The 20,860-nt window shown below is 32.1% G+C and overlaps 1 protein-coding gene across 1 annotated transcript in view; it reads left to right on the forward strand.

Annotated features, from left to right (window-relative positions):
* The window catches only part of LOC123657220, a 121,025-nt gene that overhangs the window by 66,857 nt on the left and 33,308 nt on the right, over positions 1-20,860 (forward strand). Inside the window, exon 2 of the mRNA XM_045592797.1 lies at positions 3,638-3,807. Within this exon, the coding sequence (XP_045448753.1) occupies positions 3,638-3,807 (170 nt within the window). The remainder of the gene's footprint in view (positions 1-3,637; positions 3,808-20,860) is intronic.

The raw sequence follows: 20,860 nt of genomic DNA on the forward strand, positions 1-20,860 counted from the left end.
ATAAACACGACCATTCACATTGTCAACGACATAAGCTCACTGACACACAACCTGTCAGAAGACTTAGTTTGTTATCTTTTGCTAAAGAACAAAATATATAAAAAAAATCTCATTAAGAGCCATTTCACAAAAATCGGTAACAATCCGCGAAATTGTAATATTTTGACGTCGTTAATCTCAGTGTTGGATGCAATAATGTAATTTATATTCTTGAAATATAATAGAGCAACCTTTGTTGTAGTCCATAGTCAGATCAGAATTTTGATTTATATTATGTGTATAAAATTATTAACCTTTTCATCAGCCTCCTCCCTGGGTAAACGGTCGCAATGTATACTTTGAAGTCCTACTTTTCAATAACCTCTACGTTGAAACCATTTTAAAAAAATATCATAATATGTGGAATATAATTTTGTTGTCCACTATCATAGATTTTTATTCCATTTGTATCTCTATTAAACGATAAAAAAAATTAAAGTTACGAATATTTTCCAAATAAGTACAATTTTAAAAGCGATATTTCTCTTAGAAAACTAAGAAATTTTAACGAACTATCTTCATCAAAGTAAACTTACATCATTAAGGAATACAAAAAAAATAATTAAAAGATGTAATTATTTTTAATACATTTTATATTAAATAATAAAAAGATAGTATATATTGCCACGCATCAAGCCCGGTAAATCAGTCGAGCGCTAGCGCTCTTAGAGGTAAGGTCCACACCAAATTCTGCGCAGCCGTCTCTTTCGCTCACACGCGCCAAGCGCCTGTTGTTATAGCGGATAAAACGCATTTGATACTTTCATAATAAAATATAAATAAAATAAACATATTACGAAAATGACTGTAAAATAATATAATGATAATTTCTGTAAACAAATGTATAATTTAATTTTCTTTTCTCACACTATCAATACAAATAGGCATTTCAATCTGTTTGTCTTGTTATTTGTTAATTAATATGTTTGTCGGTGTCGATGTTATAAAATGCTTTTTTATTCATATCGTAAATATTAGATTCATTCGTAAACTGAAAAAACTAAATCAATTTAAAAAAATTGTTTCATAAAATTGATTTTTTTTATTTTATTTTAAATTTATTGACTGTTGTTATATAACATACTTGAAATTTTTAACAAATTAATTATGTAAAAAACATTTTATACCATAGTTATAATTTTTATTATACATCAGAAAATGATCACGATGGTCTATTGGTTGTCACACTATACGTACTAGCACAAAGATCGCGCGGCTCGTACGACTCGCGCGATGCGACCAAATTTACCTAAACTTGCAGAGCGTAAAATTGTGAAATGGCTCTTAAATATGTTCTGACTTAAAATATTTTTATTAAGTGATTTCATCATTACTTTTGGTCGCTCAGAGGGCAAAATTCGACTATGATTAATTTAAATTTTAAGTTTGAACATTATAAAGTTCTGTTGTCAAAGGTTATAATAAACAAGAGTATAATTTTATGCGTGTGTGTGTCAAATATATGTTAATGTGATTATGTTTTTTTTTTATTATTAATTTAATGTATTTTTTATGGATAATAAAAATAAAAATATTTTTAAAAATTTAGCATTTTACACTCCCTCTTTATATAAACTATAAGTGTGCTAAATTTTATACTTCTCCGGAAGGGATTCAAAGTTTTTGTTTCACGTAAAAATATGTGTAGACAAAATTCTCTAAAAAAATAAAGAATTAAAAAAAACGTAAAAATATACATGTCGGACGAGGTAGATTTCTCTCGCTCATCGTCTCTGAGTACTCGGTCTACTGTGGGCTTCAGTGGTAAATGTTGACACAAGTAAACACAATTTATGATATCACCAATTTCTTATAGCACAGGAATCACTTCAGCCCGCAACGCGGGATAGTTATTACTTAACGAGGCGGAGACTAACTTCTTAGCATTCGATGGATTTACCTTGCGGGTGCCGAGTCCATCGTATGGCAGAGGGAGTATCTCAGAGCAGTTCCTAGGACTTGCGACCTAGTTGTAGGTTTCAGGAGATCCTTTTGAGATGTACATCAACGCTCACCTTCACTGCTCGAGTTGTCCACCCTGCCTAGCCAAATTATAGATCGTAATATAATGTGTAACTATGAATTTGTTTGCACAAATTAATTATTGAAAGAGTCTAGGTTAAGCTACTAGCAGGATACAACAAGTTCAGTGTGCTAAGCCAGAACCAAGACTGCCTTCGCTGCGGTTCCACCGATCGTTTTATACACGTCAGAATAGCTCGAGTAATATAATGAGTGACTATCGAACGATGTGCTGGGTGGCGTGATCGGTGCATCTGTTGTTTATAAATGTCTTGCTAAATGCGTACGACAGCGCAAGTGCCGGCATATAGATTAATTTGCGAACAAAGTTTGATGATTAAATTTAATTTTGAATAATTTTCATTGAAATTGGTTTGCATTTTAGCACTGTCTCAATCATTATGCCTTGAATTTTAATACAAGTTTTCATGGCCAAAGAAAATGAAGTTCATATAAATTTCGGCGGCACCTTTACTAAGGTGGGAGAACATGAGTGGAGACTTTGGTTCTGCATCCATATGTTTGAAATGAATAACTATAATAGTAGGTAGTCACGACCTGGGATCTAAGGGCTCTGTTTGACAAGGTGTGCTCGAACTTAAAAAAAAAAAACATAATGAAAAAATAAGCAAATTCAATCATTCAAAACATTTTTTTTATCTTGCAAAGGAGGCTTAGAAAGGTACCTTTGAATCGTCGCTTTACAAATTTTGTATGTACCTACCTAAATACTTATAGTTTTTGATAATTTAATATGGTTCTGTAAAGCTACCACTGATTCGGTATATAGCTTCAACGGCAAGATTCTCAATAGTCAATCTCTTTAATCGTCAATACATTGTACGGTCGGCCTAGAAAGTGATGTACCAGTTTTGATTTAGTTTCCTGGTCATCGAAAATTACAACAAGGTTCGTTATTAAAAGATATTACTGAAATACATATAATAAAGACGTGAACCTATTTGATCAGTATTCATACGTCATTATACATGACATTTTAAACTCTATTAGGTATAAATAATATTGTTATCAATAAAAAGATAAAGATGGCAATAGAAGTTGTCAGATCGATCTGCAAGCAAAACTAATATTTATCACCTATGAATCTGCAAGCAACATTCAACCTTAGGGTGGTACACCACTTTCTTGGCCGACGGTACATCAAGGGCACTTCTTTGCATCAGGGTGTTAAAAAGTTTTTCTTAAAATTAGATATTTCAGAGTTTGTCATTAATTGTTGTTGTTACTTGTTGTAAGTTCCTGATATTTTAGCACTCAAACGCTACAATTATGGTTACACAAATGAGAGATATATATATATAATATATTCCCCAATAAATAGGCTATCTAACACTGAAGGAATTTATTTTTCAAATCGGACCAGTAGTTCCTGAGATTAGCGCGTTCAAGCATACAAACAAACAAACTTCAGTTTTATAATATTAGTATAGATTATCAAGTCCATGTTTTAGTAGAGTTGTGATTCGACTCGACAGTCGAGACAGTGATGTACATATTAAGTCCATAACAAGTCGGTTACATGTATGATGATAATAATAAAATGTCTCTTTTCCAGCTCGCAGTGTGTGCCACACGATAACGCTACTGGACGTACCGCGCTGGGCCGACCCTAGAAACGAATCAGAGTTGCGTTGTAACTACGCGAAACAACCGCTCGACCCACCGCTTCACTCAGTCAAGTGGTACAGAGGTACTCACGAGATCTTCAGATACACTCCACAAGAAGTAAGTAGTAACTACACCTTATTCAACTGTATTAATCATCATTACAGCCTATACAGTCCACTGCTGGACATAGGCCTCCACAACTTTACGCCAAAAATAACGTGAACTCTTGTGTTTTGCCCATAGTCACCACGCTGGGCAGGCGGGTTGGTGACCGCAGTAGTGCTATTCTGTAAGAACATTTTCGTGTCTCGACAGCGGAATCCGCGGTGAGATATCAAATTCGTATTCATTAAAACTCGACAGTCCCGTAGCGCCACACTTGTGAGTGCGGCGACGAGTCGAACCCTGTTGCGTGAGAACGTTGACATTTAATAGTATGAATTCGGTATTCTGTAAGGGGATTTACCGCTTCACACATCACAATTCGAGACTTGATTCGACACTTGACTTCATGCACATATTCTAAAATAAAGTCATAAGAAAAGAATATCGATAAAATAAACACAGCTCTAAATTGCCGCTCTTCGATTCGACACTCACTTCACATCGCTTGTGCGTACGGAATGTTTACAGAATTCCAAACCAAGGTGAAGTGGGTTCGCTTTCGAAGTGAGCGCTGTCATTCAGGCGAAGCTCGATATCGAAATTGTTATTTACAGAATAGCCCTGCAGTACTGGCTTTGTCGCACCGAAGACGCTGCTGCCCGTCTTCGGCCTGTGTATTTCAAAGCCAGCAGTTGGATGGTTATCCCGCCATCGGTCGGCTTCTTAAGTTCCAAGGTGGTTGTGGAACCTTGTTATCCCTTAGTCGCCTCTTACGACACCCACGGGAAGAGAGGGGGTGGCTAAATTCTTTAGTGCCGTAGCCACACAGCACTGTATTAATATTTGGAAGAAACTATTAGTATAACTTTGTAAATGTTTTTGTCCATGTTCCTCGATATACCAATTATCTATAGGGTTCCTAATAATTATTAATTCTTCTGACACACTGTATTCTAGCGAATTTCATAAGTAAAGTTTACAAAGTTTTTAACACCATACTAGAATACATAGACGCGCGAGTACGGTTATTGTTTTGCTTATCTGTCTCATATATATACAGATTGCAAGAATCATTTTTGTCTCATTTCTTGATGTCTCTTTATTTATATTAAAACTATTGGACTTTTTTTAATATCAAGTCAGAAAGTGAAGAATATTTATGTTCCTGAATAACAGCTTGTAAAATTACACTAGCTATCAAGTATTTATGATAATAACCGGGACCAACAGCTCAACGTGCTCTCGAAGGCATAGTGGGAAGGCCTACACAGACATCCAAACCGAAAAAAAATATTTATACAAATATAAATATCCATTCGGAACAGAAATAGAACCCGATAACCACCATTGTATAGGCGCCTACATGCACCAACATATCAGAGCGATTGTTAGTCGAAAATTCAATTTTTTCTATTTCGTTTAATTTAGGAATATAAAAAATTAACTTTATAGTGACGAGTATGTCTCCGAGCTAAACTCGGTATTTTTAGTAAATCGTGTTTTTTGGAAATCATATTTAAATACGAATTACATATTTATAAAATATGAATAATATTTTTCGATTTTACCTATAATAATAAAAAATATAAAAAATCAAAAATAAAAATAAAATAATAATCGGCCCTGGGATATGGGGATTTGAACCGTGGTCTTCTCACACGTTTCCGATCGGCCGATTTCCCACCCGAGCTATTACAACTTTATTGAACACTGTAAAATTTACCTTCGTATTCTAACGATATTGTAGCCATTTTTTCATTGCCTAAAAACAGGGATATAACGACATTTTCTAAAAAAATGAATCCTAGCTAGAAGGATTTATCGCCCTCAAAATCTCCTATATTCTAAATTTCATGAAAATCGTTGGAGTCGTTTCAGAGATTCAGATTATATATATATATATATATATATATATATATATATATACAATAATTGCTCGTTTAATAGTATTGGATTAGATGTTGTTGTGACACATTTACTGTCAAGAACTAGTATTTTTTTTTTGTCGTATCAGATTTGGTAATACAAAATATGAAACTCATATATATTTTCTTCATGATTAGAAATAAAATTCGTTATAACAGTTTTCTTGAAACTGTATGGCACTCCATATACTTACGGACCGTTTTTCCGGTAATTTTAAGAACTTGAATTACTGCCAAGATATGAGTTATTGCCAAATAAACAACAGAAAGTTATTAAGTATCTAAATAATGGCCTAAATAATGGTTTTATTTGCTGAATGTAATTCATATTTATTATTATCTATTGTATCCATATGAATAAATATTATTTGCTGCCTGTTTCAATAATCGTTCTAGTTCAATCAGTTTTCGTATGTTGTGCTTATTGCTGGACGTGCAGTAAAGGAAAACTCTGTTTGAAAAATCATAATCATCTTCAAATTTTTATGATTTTTTTAAAATAAAATCTCAGTAAATTGAAATATCTTAATTGGAAGAACTACTGAACGTATTTTTTTTTTTTGCTTAAAAAATAAACCGTCCAGTTTTCATATTTGATAAATTAATGTACTCTTCATTATATTCATAAATAAAATATTCTTGTGTGAAACCAGTTTGTTTTACTAATTTATTATAAAAACACATGGAACGAGTACATTTTCCTCAATATTCCATTATTCATTCCAAAAGTATTTTTTATAGAATGCCTTCCAAAATGACGCAAGAAAATTCGCCTGTCATGAATATCCTACAATCCTTTCTAACTACAAGAATTACGAACTCGAGTCTAGATTTTTAAAGCGAAGTCCGTCGTTAATCCAATTTCCAGGTAACATTTGCCGGGACCGTTTCTAGACAGTAAACTTTCCGACCTGCACACAAGTCTAGTTCAAAACTGTTTATCGACTTAACTGAACCCGTGGTACAAAAATGCTCAGTTACTGCAATAAACCGTTTCAGTAAACATAGCAAAACAAAAATAAATCGACATTACCATAACTCTAAGCACATTTTACCATAATTTTCAGACTTGCATTTCGTTTAATATTTTGTGTTTTTAAACTATGAAGCCAAAGGTATTCTTTTAAGAGTAGTAGATTGTTTTCATACTATCTGTACCTGTTATATGATTGTTATAAATTTTGGTTTTCATGCACTGACTGAAACTCAAAATTAAAAAAAAAACAGTGTCTTCGGTCACACCATTGATTCAAACCATGTTTTATTTGAATCTATGAAATAGTTTTTTGGTCGTATGTAGCCAAAACACAAACAGACAAAAAGAAAAAACCATCAAGCTTTGCGTATACACCGCCTTTTTTCAAAAGGTTTTTTGGACTTGTTACAGTTTATAATGAATAAATTATGTGTTTAGTATAGTAGTACATACTGCTATTTATCATCCATAGTTTGTAAGCTGTCAAATTACGACTACATCCAAATTTACATATTATGCTAAATTATCTTCATACATATGATTGTTTGTTGTTATATTTTGAAACGTCCAAGAATAACCTGAACGACTCTATTTGATTTATTCACTAATTAATACTGGCATAACCCTGGTGTACTGGTGCGAATAGTTGCCTAAAAAACCGACGGCTTGCGGGTTCAATTCCCGCTCGGAATTGTATTTGTACGAATATTTCTTTCCGGTTTGTATGTCTGTCCTTGTGGTCTGTGTGAATGTGTAAATGTGTGTGGAATGTGGTTGGTGGTGTGTGGTCTCTTCACCGTGCCTCGGAGAGCACGTTAAGCCGTCGATCCCAGTTATTATCGTAAATACCTGATAGCGATCGTTACTCGTAGTAGAGAACATATCCGCCAATCCACGGTGAAGCGGTGTGGTGGGTTAAGCTCTGATCCTTCTCAGAGAAAGAGGCCTATGCCCAGCAGTAGGATGTTACAGCCTTAATGCAAATACGTAATAATGGTGCCGAATTTCACACTGTTAAGTTATTCGTATTAGAACCAAATTATTGTTATATAGAATTCACTGGCTTCCACGCACGGGTTACCCGACTTGAAACCAGGATAAACATTGTTTAAAAAATCTAGGCCATAGATAAAAACAGAAAAGGTAAAAAATGTAAAGTACTCTAATGATTCTATACACAAGAAAAATAATAATTAAAGAAAATAAAATTGAAATTTAAATTCGTATTCATTAAAAATTAAGTGAGGAATTCTATAGATGCCATGTTCTTATTTAAAACTATCAGATTTAACTATATAATTCAATTTTCTAATGTCACGAATACAAACAAATTGTCAACTTAATTGGTTAGTAAATATATTCCAGGATTCTGAAAATAATTTCAGAATCCTGGAATATATTTACGATAGAACTCAAAACTTTTGTAATGTTATTTAACCAAGAACAAAAGAATAGCGGGAAAGTTTTCTAAGAAATTCAAACATATTTTTATTGTAATCTGAGTGAGGTCCGACGTTTGAGAAAAAAAAAGGGGAAATGAATCTATTCTGGACGTAATGGGATATCGATATCTTAGGCACGGGTTAAATATAGTGTAGTATTCACTACAAGAACTCAATTTCAATATATATATTTTCTTATTTTATTATATCTATATTTGTTTTATTATAATGACAAAAGAATCAGAACGAAAGTCCCTCAAATTATTATTTGGTCGAAAATATATTTTTATTGCGGCAACAATTAATCTAACAATCAAAATTACATTACTACAACATGTACTACGACGTTCAGTTTTGGCGTGAATGTTTTAATGTCACTATACGGAATAACGGCTCACTAAAATGCTCGGAGATAAGAAATGAAATTGCTTTCTGATATAATAGAAATCCGCAGTAATGTTACGTAAGCCTTGATTATATTTGTGGTAATGTGGCACTTTGAAATAACTTGCTTTGCTATAGCCGCTGTGAATGTCAAATGTCAATCGTTTTGGAAAAACTATTTACCCAGTTAAAATCGGATTCGGTTATTTAGCAAATACCTGGCGCTCAGCCAACGAAGTGTAAAAGTGATATAGTGATAGTGATTATTGTAAGTTGATTTAAAATTGAAAAATATTTTCTTTAAATTACACATCTATGTAATTAAAAGAAAATATATTTTCTCTAATCCTTAACTTTTTCCAGACACGTAGTCGTTCATACTTAAGTCAATTACTCAATTAATCTCGGCTGAATCAATCGATCAACAAATCCGAGTTCTTACTGCTGGTAGACGAAGTGCTTATTATAGCTTTAAAATTAGACTCATTGTCTGTCTATAAAGAGATATTCATATCGTAGCCCGTTTCAATTTAGCAATATATAAAGAAGATAAATATAAAAAGTCTAGGAAACTGTACAGAGACTTAAAAAAGTTGTATAGCAGAATAGAAGGAGGAAGGTTTTTACTCAAAGGTTTTTGAGGTTTTATAAGGTTAATGAAAAAGTTTTCTTATTTTTTGATTTTATTTATTTTTAAGTTGAAATTGAGTTCAAAATATATCCTTTAAAAAGAATAATATAAAATTTCTATACATACATTTATTATTATTATCACAACTCATACAAATAAATAAAATTAGAATGTCTGTTTGTAATATTAAAATAACCGTTTTTTACTAAATTCATAGGACATCATATACACGGTACATATACCAAAATAACATTTTTCACAATTTTTGTCTGTCTGTCTGGCTGTTCCGGCTAATCTCTGAAACGACTGCACTGATTTTGTCATGACTTTCATTGGCAGATTTAATAAGGAGTAGCTTAGGCTAATTTAATTTTAGATTTTTTCCTAAAACTGTGAACTGAACAATAACTATTTTGTTAAATACCAAGTCGCGGGCACAGCTGTTTCTATATAAAAAGAATTAACCGTAAGTATTATTTCATTACGCCTTCAGAGAAATCTTTATTCTCTCTAAATAAAATAAATAAGTAAATATATTGTGATGAAAATGTATTCAAATGATGAATTTCTTCTCTTAAATAGTTCTTGATTTACATAATTAAATATAAAAGTCTAGTCTAGACATTTTTATCGCTATACTTAGTCGATAAGCATAGAAATAAATACTTTCGTCTACAGATAAATAGCAACTTTTTGTTGTGGTTGAATTCTTCGTGAATGTCATACTTTTTAAAACTACATATATCGTATTAGCTAATAATTATGATAAGGGACGTATTGGCACTAGTCTTAGCCTGTTGATCTATAGTCTATTTTTAAAATAGTGCAGACTAATAATAGTAACAGTAACGTGTCGAAAATAACTATAGTACTAATAACAATTAAAATATAGTAATAACAGTTATTAAAGTTGGTAAAACAAGACTTCTTCGTTCAAAAAAAAAATCTCTAATACAGTAAGAATAGTTTATCATTAAATGATGTCAATTAGTGAAGTTAAAGTAGTTTTAAAAAGTATTATATTTGAATTATAATTGCACTTATCTATGGCTACGCCACAATACTAGTACTATTTACTATTTTATTAAGTACCTAGCAGATATTGCTGTTAAGCAATAAAGGCTACTAATATTAAATATGTATAAAGGACTCATTTATATATTACTAGCTGGCCCCGCAAACGTTGTTTTGCCATATGTGTTATAAATCCCATTAACCCCCCCCCCCCCCCCCTATTACTAGGGGTATGAAATATAGATGTAGGCCGATTCTTAGACTTACTATATGTGCACACGTTTCGGAGGAGTATTTCAACTAACATTGTGACACGAAAATTTTATTTATAAGATGACTTTTATATATATTTTTCCTTGGTGAGATAATGTATAAATTCTTACTTACTCATTTGTACTCAGTGTGCGGACCTAGTGAACTGACAACTGGCTTAATGACTAACCAGGAAACAACTGTAGAAGTGAAGTGTTAAGTGAAGACAGCTTAGTGAAGGCAGTATAGCGTGTAGTTTTAAATACTCCACAGTGAACTATTTAAAAAGTGCAATGAAAACTATCTTGTAACTAGTTTAATCAATACTTTAACTTGGGAAAACTTACCAACCACAACACTCTTACATGATTTTTGATTCAGGAACAATAATTGAAGACTTTGTTCGTATTTCTTTAAAGCTAATCATCAGATAATTATCATATTTCTATGGTACTTTTTAGCAAAACACTATTTGAAATAAAAATGATATACGGAAAATGGACTTAAAATAACTAACTACTAAAAATGGAAATCGATATACGTATATTCAAACAACTTGTTATTTTTGTTGATTTTCTTCAATTTTCGTAAGAATCAGTAATAATGTCTTGTTTTGGTTAAAAGGGCTCTGAAGGAAAATGGCCCTTTTTATGGATAAATCTTTTATACAAAAACTATATCAAGTTCACAATTTACGAAATACGTAAAGATGAACAAATGCTCTAACCCTTAGGATGAATGTTTATTGTAAATTTTCACTATTTATGCATTTTGTCCTTACTTACTTTTATACACACACACACACAACACACACACACACACACACACACACACACACACACACACACACACACACACACACACACACACACATACACACACACATAGACACACACACACATACACATACACATAGACACACACACACATACACATACACACACACACATACGCACACACACACACACACGCATGCAAGAGGATTATTATTAGGATTATTAGTTAAGTGTCCGCAAGACATTTTCCTACACCATCTAGTAAAGGATGAATCCGGTCATCTTGAATAGTCTAATAAAAAACTTCAACTATAACGGTACCTGTAGAATGTTTATATTCGACAGATACCTGTGTCATACCTTCGTAAACGCCCACAAAATAAACAGAACCGCCGATTCTACAACATCTTAGTAAATATTATAAAAGTAAGTTGCGGCAACCACTACATGAACTTTTTTAAAGTCAAGTCAAGTTTGACGAGCTTTACTAAAATCGGTTATAAATTAGAAAATAAATTATTGAAAAAAACGTATGCATTTGAATTACGAGTATAAACTATACCGAAAAGAAAAATAAATTTAAAAAAAAAGTGCGTGTGTACTTTACACATGTCAGAAGTGAAACTTCTTTGGCAAACTAATTTTTAAGTCTCGTTTAAATTTATACAAATCTAAAGCTTTAGATTTCCGTTCTAGCGCCATCGACAAAAACGTTGCCGTTTCGTGCAAGCAGCCGTTTTATCTGCAAAAAAATTACCCCCATGCGCCTACAGAAGTTCCACTTCAAAAACAAAGCCCTAAAAAAATATTGTCCTTACAAATCACTACTTAGGTAACAAATATACGAATATTGATAATTTATTCAATTAAAACTTTTTCCATTTGTCACTAAATCAGAATTGCAAATCATTCTTTTACTCGGGGAGGGAAAATATAAAATTGGAATACTTCCGAACCTACTCTAATAATATAATAAACATCTGTTCATATTCAAAATTTTGGAAACTTGTCACATTATATTAATTTAGATTTATATACCTTAAATACTACAGTAAATTTAGCCGTGGCCAATATAGCCTATATTTAAAAATCTTACAAAGTATCAGAATTCTTGATGGGCCGAATAATACAACGCTTCAACATAATAAGTACTTATAAGAGGTAAAAAATGTTAAAATTTGAAGTAACTACAATTTTTGAAATGTAATGCTTTATATGTATATAATGTTGGCTCATATTGTATACATTTGTAAATATTTGTAGCCTTACAACGTTAGAACATCCATCCACTTTTCAAACATGGAGAAAGGCCTATATCCAGTAGTGGCAGAATGTTGCAGGTTGAATCTTAACAAGATTAGAAACGCTGACGGTAGAAAAACTTTTTTAAATAGCGTCTTTAAAGAACCATTGCGAGAATATTTGCCTGGATTCTTATTCTAAGAAAGACAGCGGAGTCTGAATATACTTCCTTCCCGCACGGACATTTGTGTTCGTAGCATAGTAGTGCTCTCAATCGGAGACTTTTGTAATCTAAAAATATTGGGAACTTTTTCAAAGTATTGCATATAGCTAGTGACCTGACTATTTATTTGATATACATATATACGCCGGCATGAAATTGCAATATCATAACTAAATATCTCTGATCATCCGTTTTTTACTATTGTATTTTTAATAACGTAATATGTAAGTTCTAAAGATCTTTTACAAAAAAGGTTGTTTTTCGGATGTTTTAGCTCGAACGTAACAATGGTTCCAAAATCCATAGCCAATACCTTACATTTGAGTGGTATTTTCGTAAACACTGACTCGCATTCTCGCTTTAACACAATATGTTTATGTAGAGTTCGAAGAGGAAGTTGTACGCTTTACAAAATCGAAAAAAGAAAATTACTAGTCACAAAAAAAATATCCCAAGAGCAAATAAAACTATGTCAATATTAACATCTAAAACATCTATCTCTTAGTTTATGAAGTTAAAGTAATTGAATTATTCGAAATCAAAGGTCAGCTCCTTTTGTTTTAGTCTTACAAGTGAAAATGTTAGAAAATACTGAATACTAAACTGAACCTTAATTTAAATTTTGTGTAATATAAAAAGGTATCATTAATCACTTCCATCTGTACCAAGACTCATCAGTCGTGGAACAACAGAGGTATTTTAAAGTAAATTACGCGGATCACCCCATCTTGAGCCGAAACAAACAACCCTAAACCCGTGTTAAAAATTGCTGCTCTGTCAGGACTTATCTATTCTGTGATCCTTTAAAGAATTGTTTTTCTCTTGAGAGAATCTGTACGTGGTACAAAAAACACAAATTTCTTCAATGGATAATATTTATAAATTAATTTTATAATTTTGTTACTTAAAAAAACTGACTTCATTTACATCGACAAGTATTACAACGTAAATAGACGAAAAAAATTAACAAACGCACTAGTCACCACTACAACTTTCAAAAACTCCTCTCGATTTCTCTAGGATGCCATCATCAGATCCTGTTTCCTTACTGTATATCACCCTTGGAATATCTCCTTTCCAACAAAAAAAGAATCATCAAAATCGGTTCATAAGCGACGAAGTTGTCCTCCAACACACATAAAAAAAATATACATATATATATGGTCAAATTGAAAAACCTCCACGTTTTTTTTAAGTCGGTCAAAAATGAACTATAATCAAAAAAGAACCACATAATGATAAAATAGAAAGATAGATAAAAACTTTATTCACAATTCCACATACAGAATTAAAAGAGTAAAAATAAAAATATAAAAGCAACAAATAAAATATCTTAATACCATTAATATTATCACATTGAAAGACAGTTTTGCTGCAGGATCGCAAAAAGGTATGTAACTCAGTACTAAAAAATTAATCCTAGAAATGATCGACTGATTTTCAGTTACTACTACCTTTTAGCAAGTGTATGTATATATAAAGTGCGTATTCTCGTAAATGATAGTGTCAACAAATAATAATAATTAAACCATTTAAATAGATGTGTTAATAACAAAATGAATACCGTTAATGAAAGTTAACAAACCTTTTCAATAATAAGTAACTTATTGAACCGAATTAAGCGTAAATATTGAGTCGGCGTACACAAATATAGAATATTTATAATTATAAGTATCTAAGATTTTACATTAATTAATCATAGAAGCTGCTAAATGTAACATAGTAAAGCCTTATTAAGTTAATTTGGAATATAAATACATACTTAAATAGAAATGATCACTAAATATATAACTAAGCTCAAAACTCAATAACAGATTTACCAAACAACTTTTTTCAATAATTAATAGAAGGTTTTTACCAAAAAAGAAAAAAAAAAGTTAAGAAAATAGTGCATAAGATTGGAAAAGTTTTAGAAAATGTAATAATCATTTTAATTAACTAACTAAATCACTCACGCTACAAATACCTGTGAAGCAAGCGAACTTCAAGTGACATTTACCTTTCGATTTATTACTCGAATAAAATCAGTCTTACCGATATATGGTGTGGGAAACGTTGACTTTATATATATATTTATTAATTGCCTCAATATTTCAATCGTGATTCAATGTTCGCTACTCAATCAATGCTGGTTCGTTGAGTGAATTAGAATGTGGTGGGTTTTATATGTTACGTATTCAGCTTACGTAATAAAATCCTTACAAAGCAGAAAATATGTATACAAATTAAACGTACGATATCTTGCATAACAGAGTAAATCAATATTTGTATGGATTGTATGAATTTGTCGTTGGAAAATCAAAATTAAATGCCTGACTGAGAGTGAGTTTAGCATAGAAATATTGTATTTATGTATGTAATGAATTATTATCAAACTGTAGATGTCTTTTTACACTGAAGAAGCGTTAGTTTATAAGCTCCATTCATTACACTACTTCTGACTGAAATAAATTCCTACTTAATGACGTAACAACAAAGACGATATGCGACTTTTAGTATTAGGCTAAGAATGATATAGACCAAAGAATTTATACTAGATGCAAGTATCTGTACAATAACAAATATCTGCTGGCCATAGATGCATCATTTAATGATGTTTTTTATTCACAAATTTGGTTTGCATTTTAGTCTTAAAAATCTATTTACGTGGTTTTCAATTTTTTTTACATCTGTATCAATATTTAAAAGTGAGACTGTTTTTTATTTATTTGAATGAGTTTTAAGCAACCGTATATACCATTAAAAATTATCCTTTTCAATAGTTACAATATTTAAAATAGAGTAAGGCATACAAACTGTGTACATAATGTGGTATTTGTACCAAAAATCATGAAATTAGTTCACTAATTTAATGATAGTCAAAACTTGAATCTGTGAAGGCGCGTTTTTGAAGCATTCGAAAACAAATCAAAATAATTAATATTACAATATTTCATTAGTACGTTGAACACGTGCCAGTATCAGTAATGTGTGTACTTGTATAGCAAGTGAAGCTGCAAAAGTAAATATTTAAGTGTTAATTTTAAGTAATTAAATTACGTATTTAAATATTTTACCTATAAATCGACTTTGATTAAACGAACAATACTTTATTTACTTTGATTTACATTTTAAATTATATTTAATAAATTAACAACAATGAAAGTGTTAAATTATTGCTTTGATTAAAATCAAGACTTTAATTTTATTATAACGATAGCTTTTCTTACCTTTTGTCTTCGGTGAGCAATGAATATTAAAAATTATATCATTATTTATTTTAACTCATTCTGTAAATCAAGTTGACAGCCGTTTTACTATAGTAGTGTGTGTAATCTCCTATAACGCTGGCATTCACGGGTCCGATTCCCACTTAGCAGTATAAATATTTGATTCTGGTATGGTTATAGGTCATACGTCTTATTTTATATGTAGATGTCTGCTTGTAATCGTTACTCTTTGTAGGTAAATATTATTCTCTAAAGCACAGTGGAGCAGCGTGGTTGATTAGGTTCCAATCCTTTTCTATATGGAGAAAAAGATCTTTTCGCACTTTACCGGTTAAATTGTAAATTCTATAAATAAAATCAAAATAAATAAATAATAATAGTATTTGGTATTTAAAAAATATATTAAAAAAAAATAAGTAACAATTTGTGCCACAAAAACAATAAATGGTTTTACTACGCTCTACGTTTTATAGAATAGATTACAAAAATGATATTTGGTTATAAATACAAAAGGTTTAATAATTATTGCCAAGTAACTAAATTTTTTTTTTTTTTTCGTTAATTTACTAATTTGACAGATCATAGACAGGCAAGACTTCCTCATAAATACGTACAATACTATTATGCAGGCCCGTTAAAACCGAGTAGAACAACAACAATAGCAGTTGTGATGGATAATATATAATTACAATTAAAATGAGAAAGGTTTTATTACTTATCTTGGTTAAATAAAATTTTATGCGCGTGGTACATAGATTTTAAAATTTTTCAATTAAATTTTACACGAACAAAAACGTTGTATAATTTATTTACATTCCTGTCTCTATTTATTTTAAAGCTCGTAACTAGAAATATAAATCAAAAACTTTGATTTAATAATGGTTTACATGAAGCCGTTTTAAAAGTACACGATTTGTTCTGTTCTTTAATAATTGATAATAAAATTCTATTATTGTAGAGTTATATGTATAATTATTATATTGTCATTGTTTTACTGACAGGAAGGTCATACTACAAATAAAAAAGCTAAGTATAAGAGACTTATCGCTAACACTTTAATATATCTTTGAGTTTACCTTTGACAGAAGTAGAGATACAACTACATACATTATATAAATGTTATGTTCGAAGAAAGACTGTTGTCTTGTAGAACGCCTGTAGTTAGCTTGAAGAGGTCCATAACGATAATGTCAACAGCAAAGCTTTTTTTCTCGAAGGGCCATATCAACATGATTACAGTATACAGGTTACTGAGAGACGACATATGAGGGAAGGTCAATTAGGTAAACCAAACCCAATTAAAGTCGATCTTACACTGAGTTTAGTAACATAATTGTAAGTATATATAGGCAGATGATATCTATAATAGTAGCCTTACAGTTCTTTTTGTGGAATAAGAACTTTAGATACAATGCTTTAGTTGAAATTATTTAAAAAAATTGTAGATTCAGTGATTTTGAGATCGTTCAACTTAAATGTTAAAGTATAAAGTAAATGTTAAAAAAAAAGATGCATTTATTTAATTATATTATTTACTAGATTAACTAAAACAATATTTTAACTACAACTTCCACCCACATAATGGATATCACACTTCGGAATGTGATGGAAATAGACAGTTTAAAATTCTCCAACGCAACTATCTGTGACATTGAAAATGTTGCTCAACTTTTTCAAATACAAAATTTCGATTTCACGTTAATAGTTCAAAACATACGTAGTGTATACCAAAATTTTGATGATTTTATGGTGTCAATTGCACAATTACATTTTGATCCTACGGTTATTATATTAACTGAATGCTGGCTTTGTGATTATAAACCAATCCCGACTATTCCTAACTATAAGACATATTCAACAACAAAACATAAAAATAAAAGTGATGGCGTAGTTGTCTATATAAGAGATAGTGTCACGGCTGGGATCACCGAAGTGCCCCTACAAGATGCATCGTGCCTTCAAATTCAAATTGAGGATAAAAAGATCCTTGCTATATATCGTTCCCCCTCTACTTTAGATTTAAGCGGGTTTATCAATTCATTAAAAAATCACCTGGAAAAAATTGCTTTTAACACCACAGTAGTTATAGCTGGGGATATAAACGTTAATATTATCCCGGGGGAAACTGAACAGGCCTTTGAACGCGGAAACAGAACCAATTATTTGGAAATGCTTGCAGGTCATAATATAATGCCAGGTCACAACCTACCTACCAGGGACAAAACTTGCCTCGACCATATTATGATAAAAATAGATAACGCAAAATTGGTAGCGCAGATCTCAGTCTTAAATACTACTGTCACTGACCACACGATGGTTCTGCTGTACTTAAAAAGTACTTATAAAATGATTGAATGCAATAAAACTAAACAAATCATCAATTATGTGAATGCATGTAACGATCTAGCAAATAAAAATCTGACAGAACTCTTACTGTGTAAAGATCCAGAGCTTGTGGCCAAGGGGCTAATTAACAAAATTACGTTATCAATTAAGGAAAACACGAAAACTGTCAAAGTACCCAAAAGTAAGCGTGTTTTGAAACCCTGGATTACTCCTGGAATACTCCGCTGTATCCGTCACAGAAATAAATTACAATATAGACTTCGCCTAAATTCGACTGATGAGATTCTTCGACTCACCTACAGACGTTATCGCAATTTTTGTAACAATTTGATAAAAAAACTTAAACGTAATTACGAGAGGAAACTATTGCAAGACTCTGAGGGTGATTCGAGGAAGCTTTGGAACAGTATTTTTGCTATAACAAATTTAAAACAGATGAAATCAGATAATTCAAAATTATTACACTGCAAGTCCTCACAAGCAGAATCGCTTAACTTTACAAACAAGTATTTTAGTGGCATAGGTAAAAAACTTGCCGATAACATAATACAAACGCATACCAATGAACCTCCGAGCATGCCAAGCCTTTCTTCGTTTGTTCTTCTTGACACCGATGAAGAGGAAGTACATAGGGTGCTTACTGGCTTAAAAACAAACAGTGCCCCTGGATGGGATTGCATTCCTACCAGCTTCCTGAAGCTCGCCCGATCTCATGTTGTACCCATAATCTGTCATCTCGTAAATCTGTGCTTTGAGAATGGCATATTTCCCTTATCGTTAAAGGAATCTATTATAACACCAGTATACAAGGTTGGGGATGAGCTCGACATTAGCAACTACAGGCCAATATCAGTGTTAACTTCATTATCAAAAATTGTTGAAAAGGTCTTAAACACTCGTATTGTAAAATATTTAAAAAAATTTGATGTAATCGCAAAAAATCAATATGGCTTCTAGACTGGTAAATCAACTGCTGATGCTGTAGAAGCTCTGACTTCTTTAGTTGTTAATTCAATGGACACCAAACGCAAGGGCCTTGGTGTATTTGTCGACCTAAAAAAAGCCTTTGACACCGTGTGCATCCCTATCCTTGTGAAGAAGCTGGAAAACATAGGTTTTAGAGATACTCCACTTAAGCTTATAAAGGACTACCTCTGTAACAGAACTCAGGGGGTTAAAGTCGGCGACTTGGTTAGTAGCTGTGAGGCTATAGACTACGGAGTACGCGACTTGGTTAGTAGCTGTGAGGCTATAGACTACGGAGTACCACAAGGTAGTGTCTTGGGACCTACTCTGTTCCTAGTCTACATTAACGACCTCTGTAACTTAAAATTAAGAAATGCCTGTATTTTTTCCTATGCAGATGATACAGCGGTGGTGTTTTCAAATACAGCATGGGATTTAGTCAGGGCTGATGCGGAGGAGGGGCTGGAGGTGGTTGCCGAGTGGTTAAAAAATAATTTGCTTACACTCAATACACAAAAAACTAATTACGTTACTTTCTCACTAAACAATAGAACGCAACCACGTAATTTCGATATTAAGGTGCATAATTGCTCTAACATCTCGCGAGCCTTAGGATGTCACTGTCCTTCTATAAAAAAGGTTGACAATGTGAAATATTTGGGTGTCATCTTGGATTATAGGCTTTCTTGGCATGACCATATTGAGCTGGTTGCCTCTAGATTACAAAAATAATCTGGATATTTAAAATCCTTCGACATGTTTCAACAAAAATATTAATAAATAAAATTTATACTGCCTTGGCTCAATCTATTTCCATTTATTGTAAGTACGATTTTTATTTTTGTGTTACCCTCACATTAGGAATTCTAAACATTTTTGAATATCATATCAAAAATTGACCGCTCCAGCGGGTACATCGTTCCATAGCTTAATTGGCTAGAGCGCCGACACGGTCAGTCGGAGACGCGGGTTCGAATCCCGCTGGAGCGGTCAATTTTTGATATGATATTCAAAAATGTTTAGAATTCCTAATGTGAGGGTAACACAAAAATAAAAATCGTACTTATTAAAAATAGCATGGTGTCGTCTCCTGTCAAAGATTTTCATTGTAATATGAAACTTTGAATAGTTACGGGTCTCTGTAAAGAACTCACTATAGACGGCGCCACGGTTCGCTTAAACCGAAAATAAAAATCATCATATCAAAAATTTCGCTCCAGCGGGTACATCGTTCCATAGCTTAATTGGCTAGAGCGCCGACACGGTCAGTCGGAGACGCGGGTTCGAATCCCGCTGGAGCGGTCAATTTTTGATATGATATTCAAAAATGTTTAGAATTCCTAATGTGAGGGTAACACAAAAATAAAAATCGTACTTATTAAAAATAGCATGGTGTCGTCTCCTGTCAAAGATTTTTATTGTAATATGAAACTTTGAATAGTTACGGGTCTCTATAAAGAACTCACTATAGACGGCGCCACGGTTCGCTTAAACCGAAAATAAAAATCATCATATCAAAAATTTCGCTCTAGCGGGTACATCGTTCCATAGCTTAATTGGCTAGAGCGCCGACACGGTCAGTCGGAGACGCGGGTTCGAATCCCGCTGGAGCGGTCAATTTTTGATATGATATTCAAAAATGTTTAGAATTCCATTTATTGTATCACAGTATGGGGAGG

The sequence above is a fragment of the Melitaea cinxia genome, chromosome 10 (genome assembly GCF_905220565.1).
Source record: "Melitaea cinxia chromosome 10, ilMelCinx1.1, whole genome shotgun sequence".
Classification (NCBI taxonomy): domain Eukaryota; kingdom Metazoa; phylum Arthropoda; class Insecta; order Lepidoptera; family Nymphalidae; genus Melitaea; species Melitaea cinxia.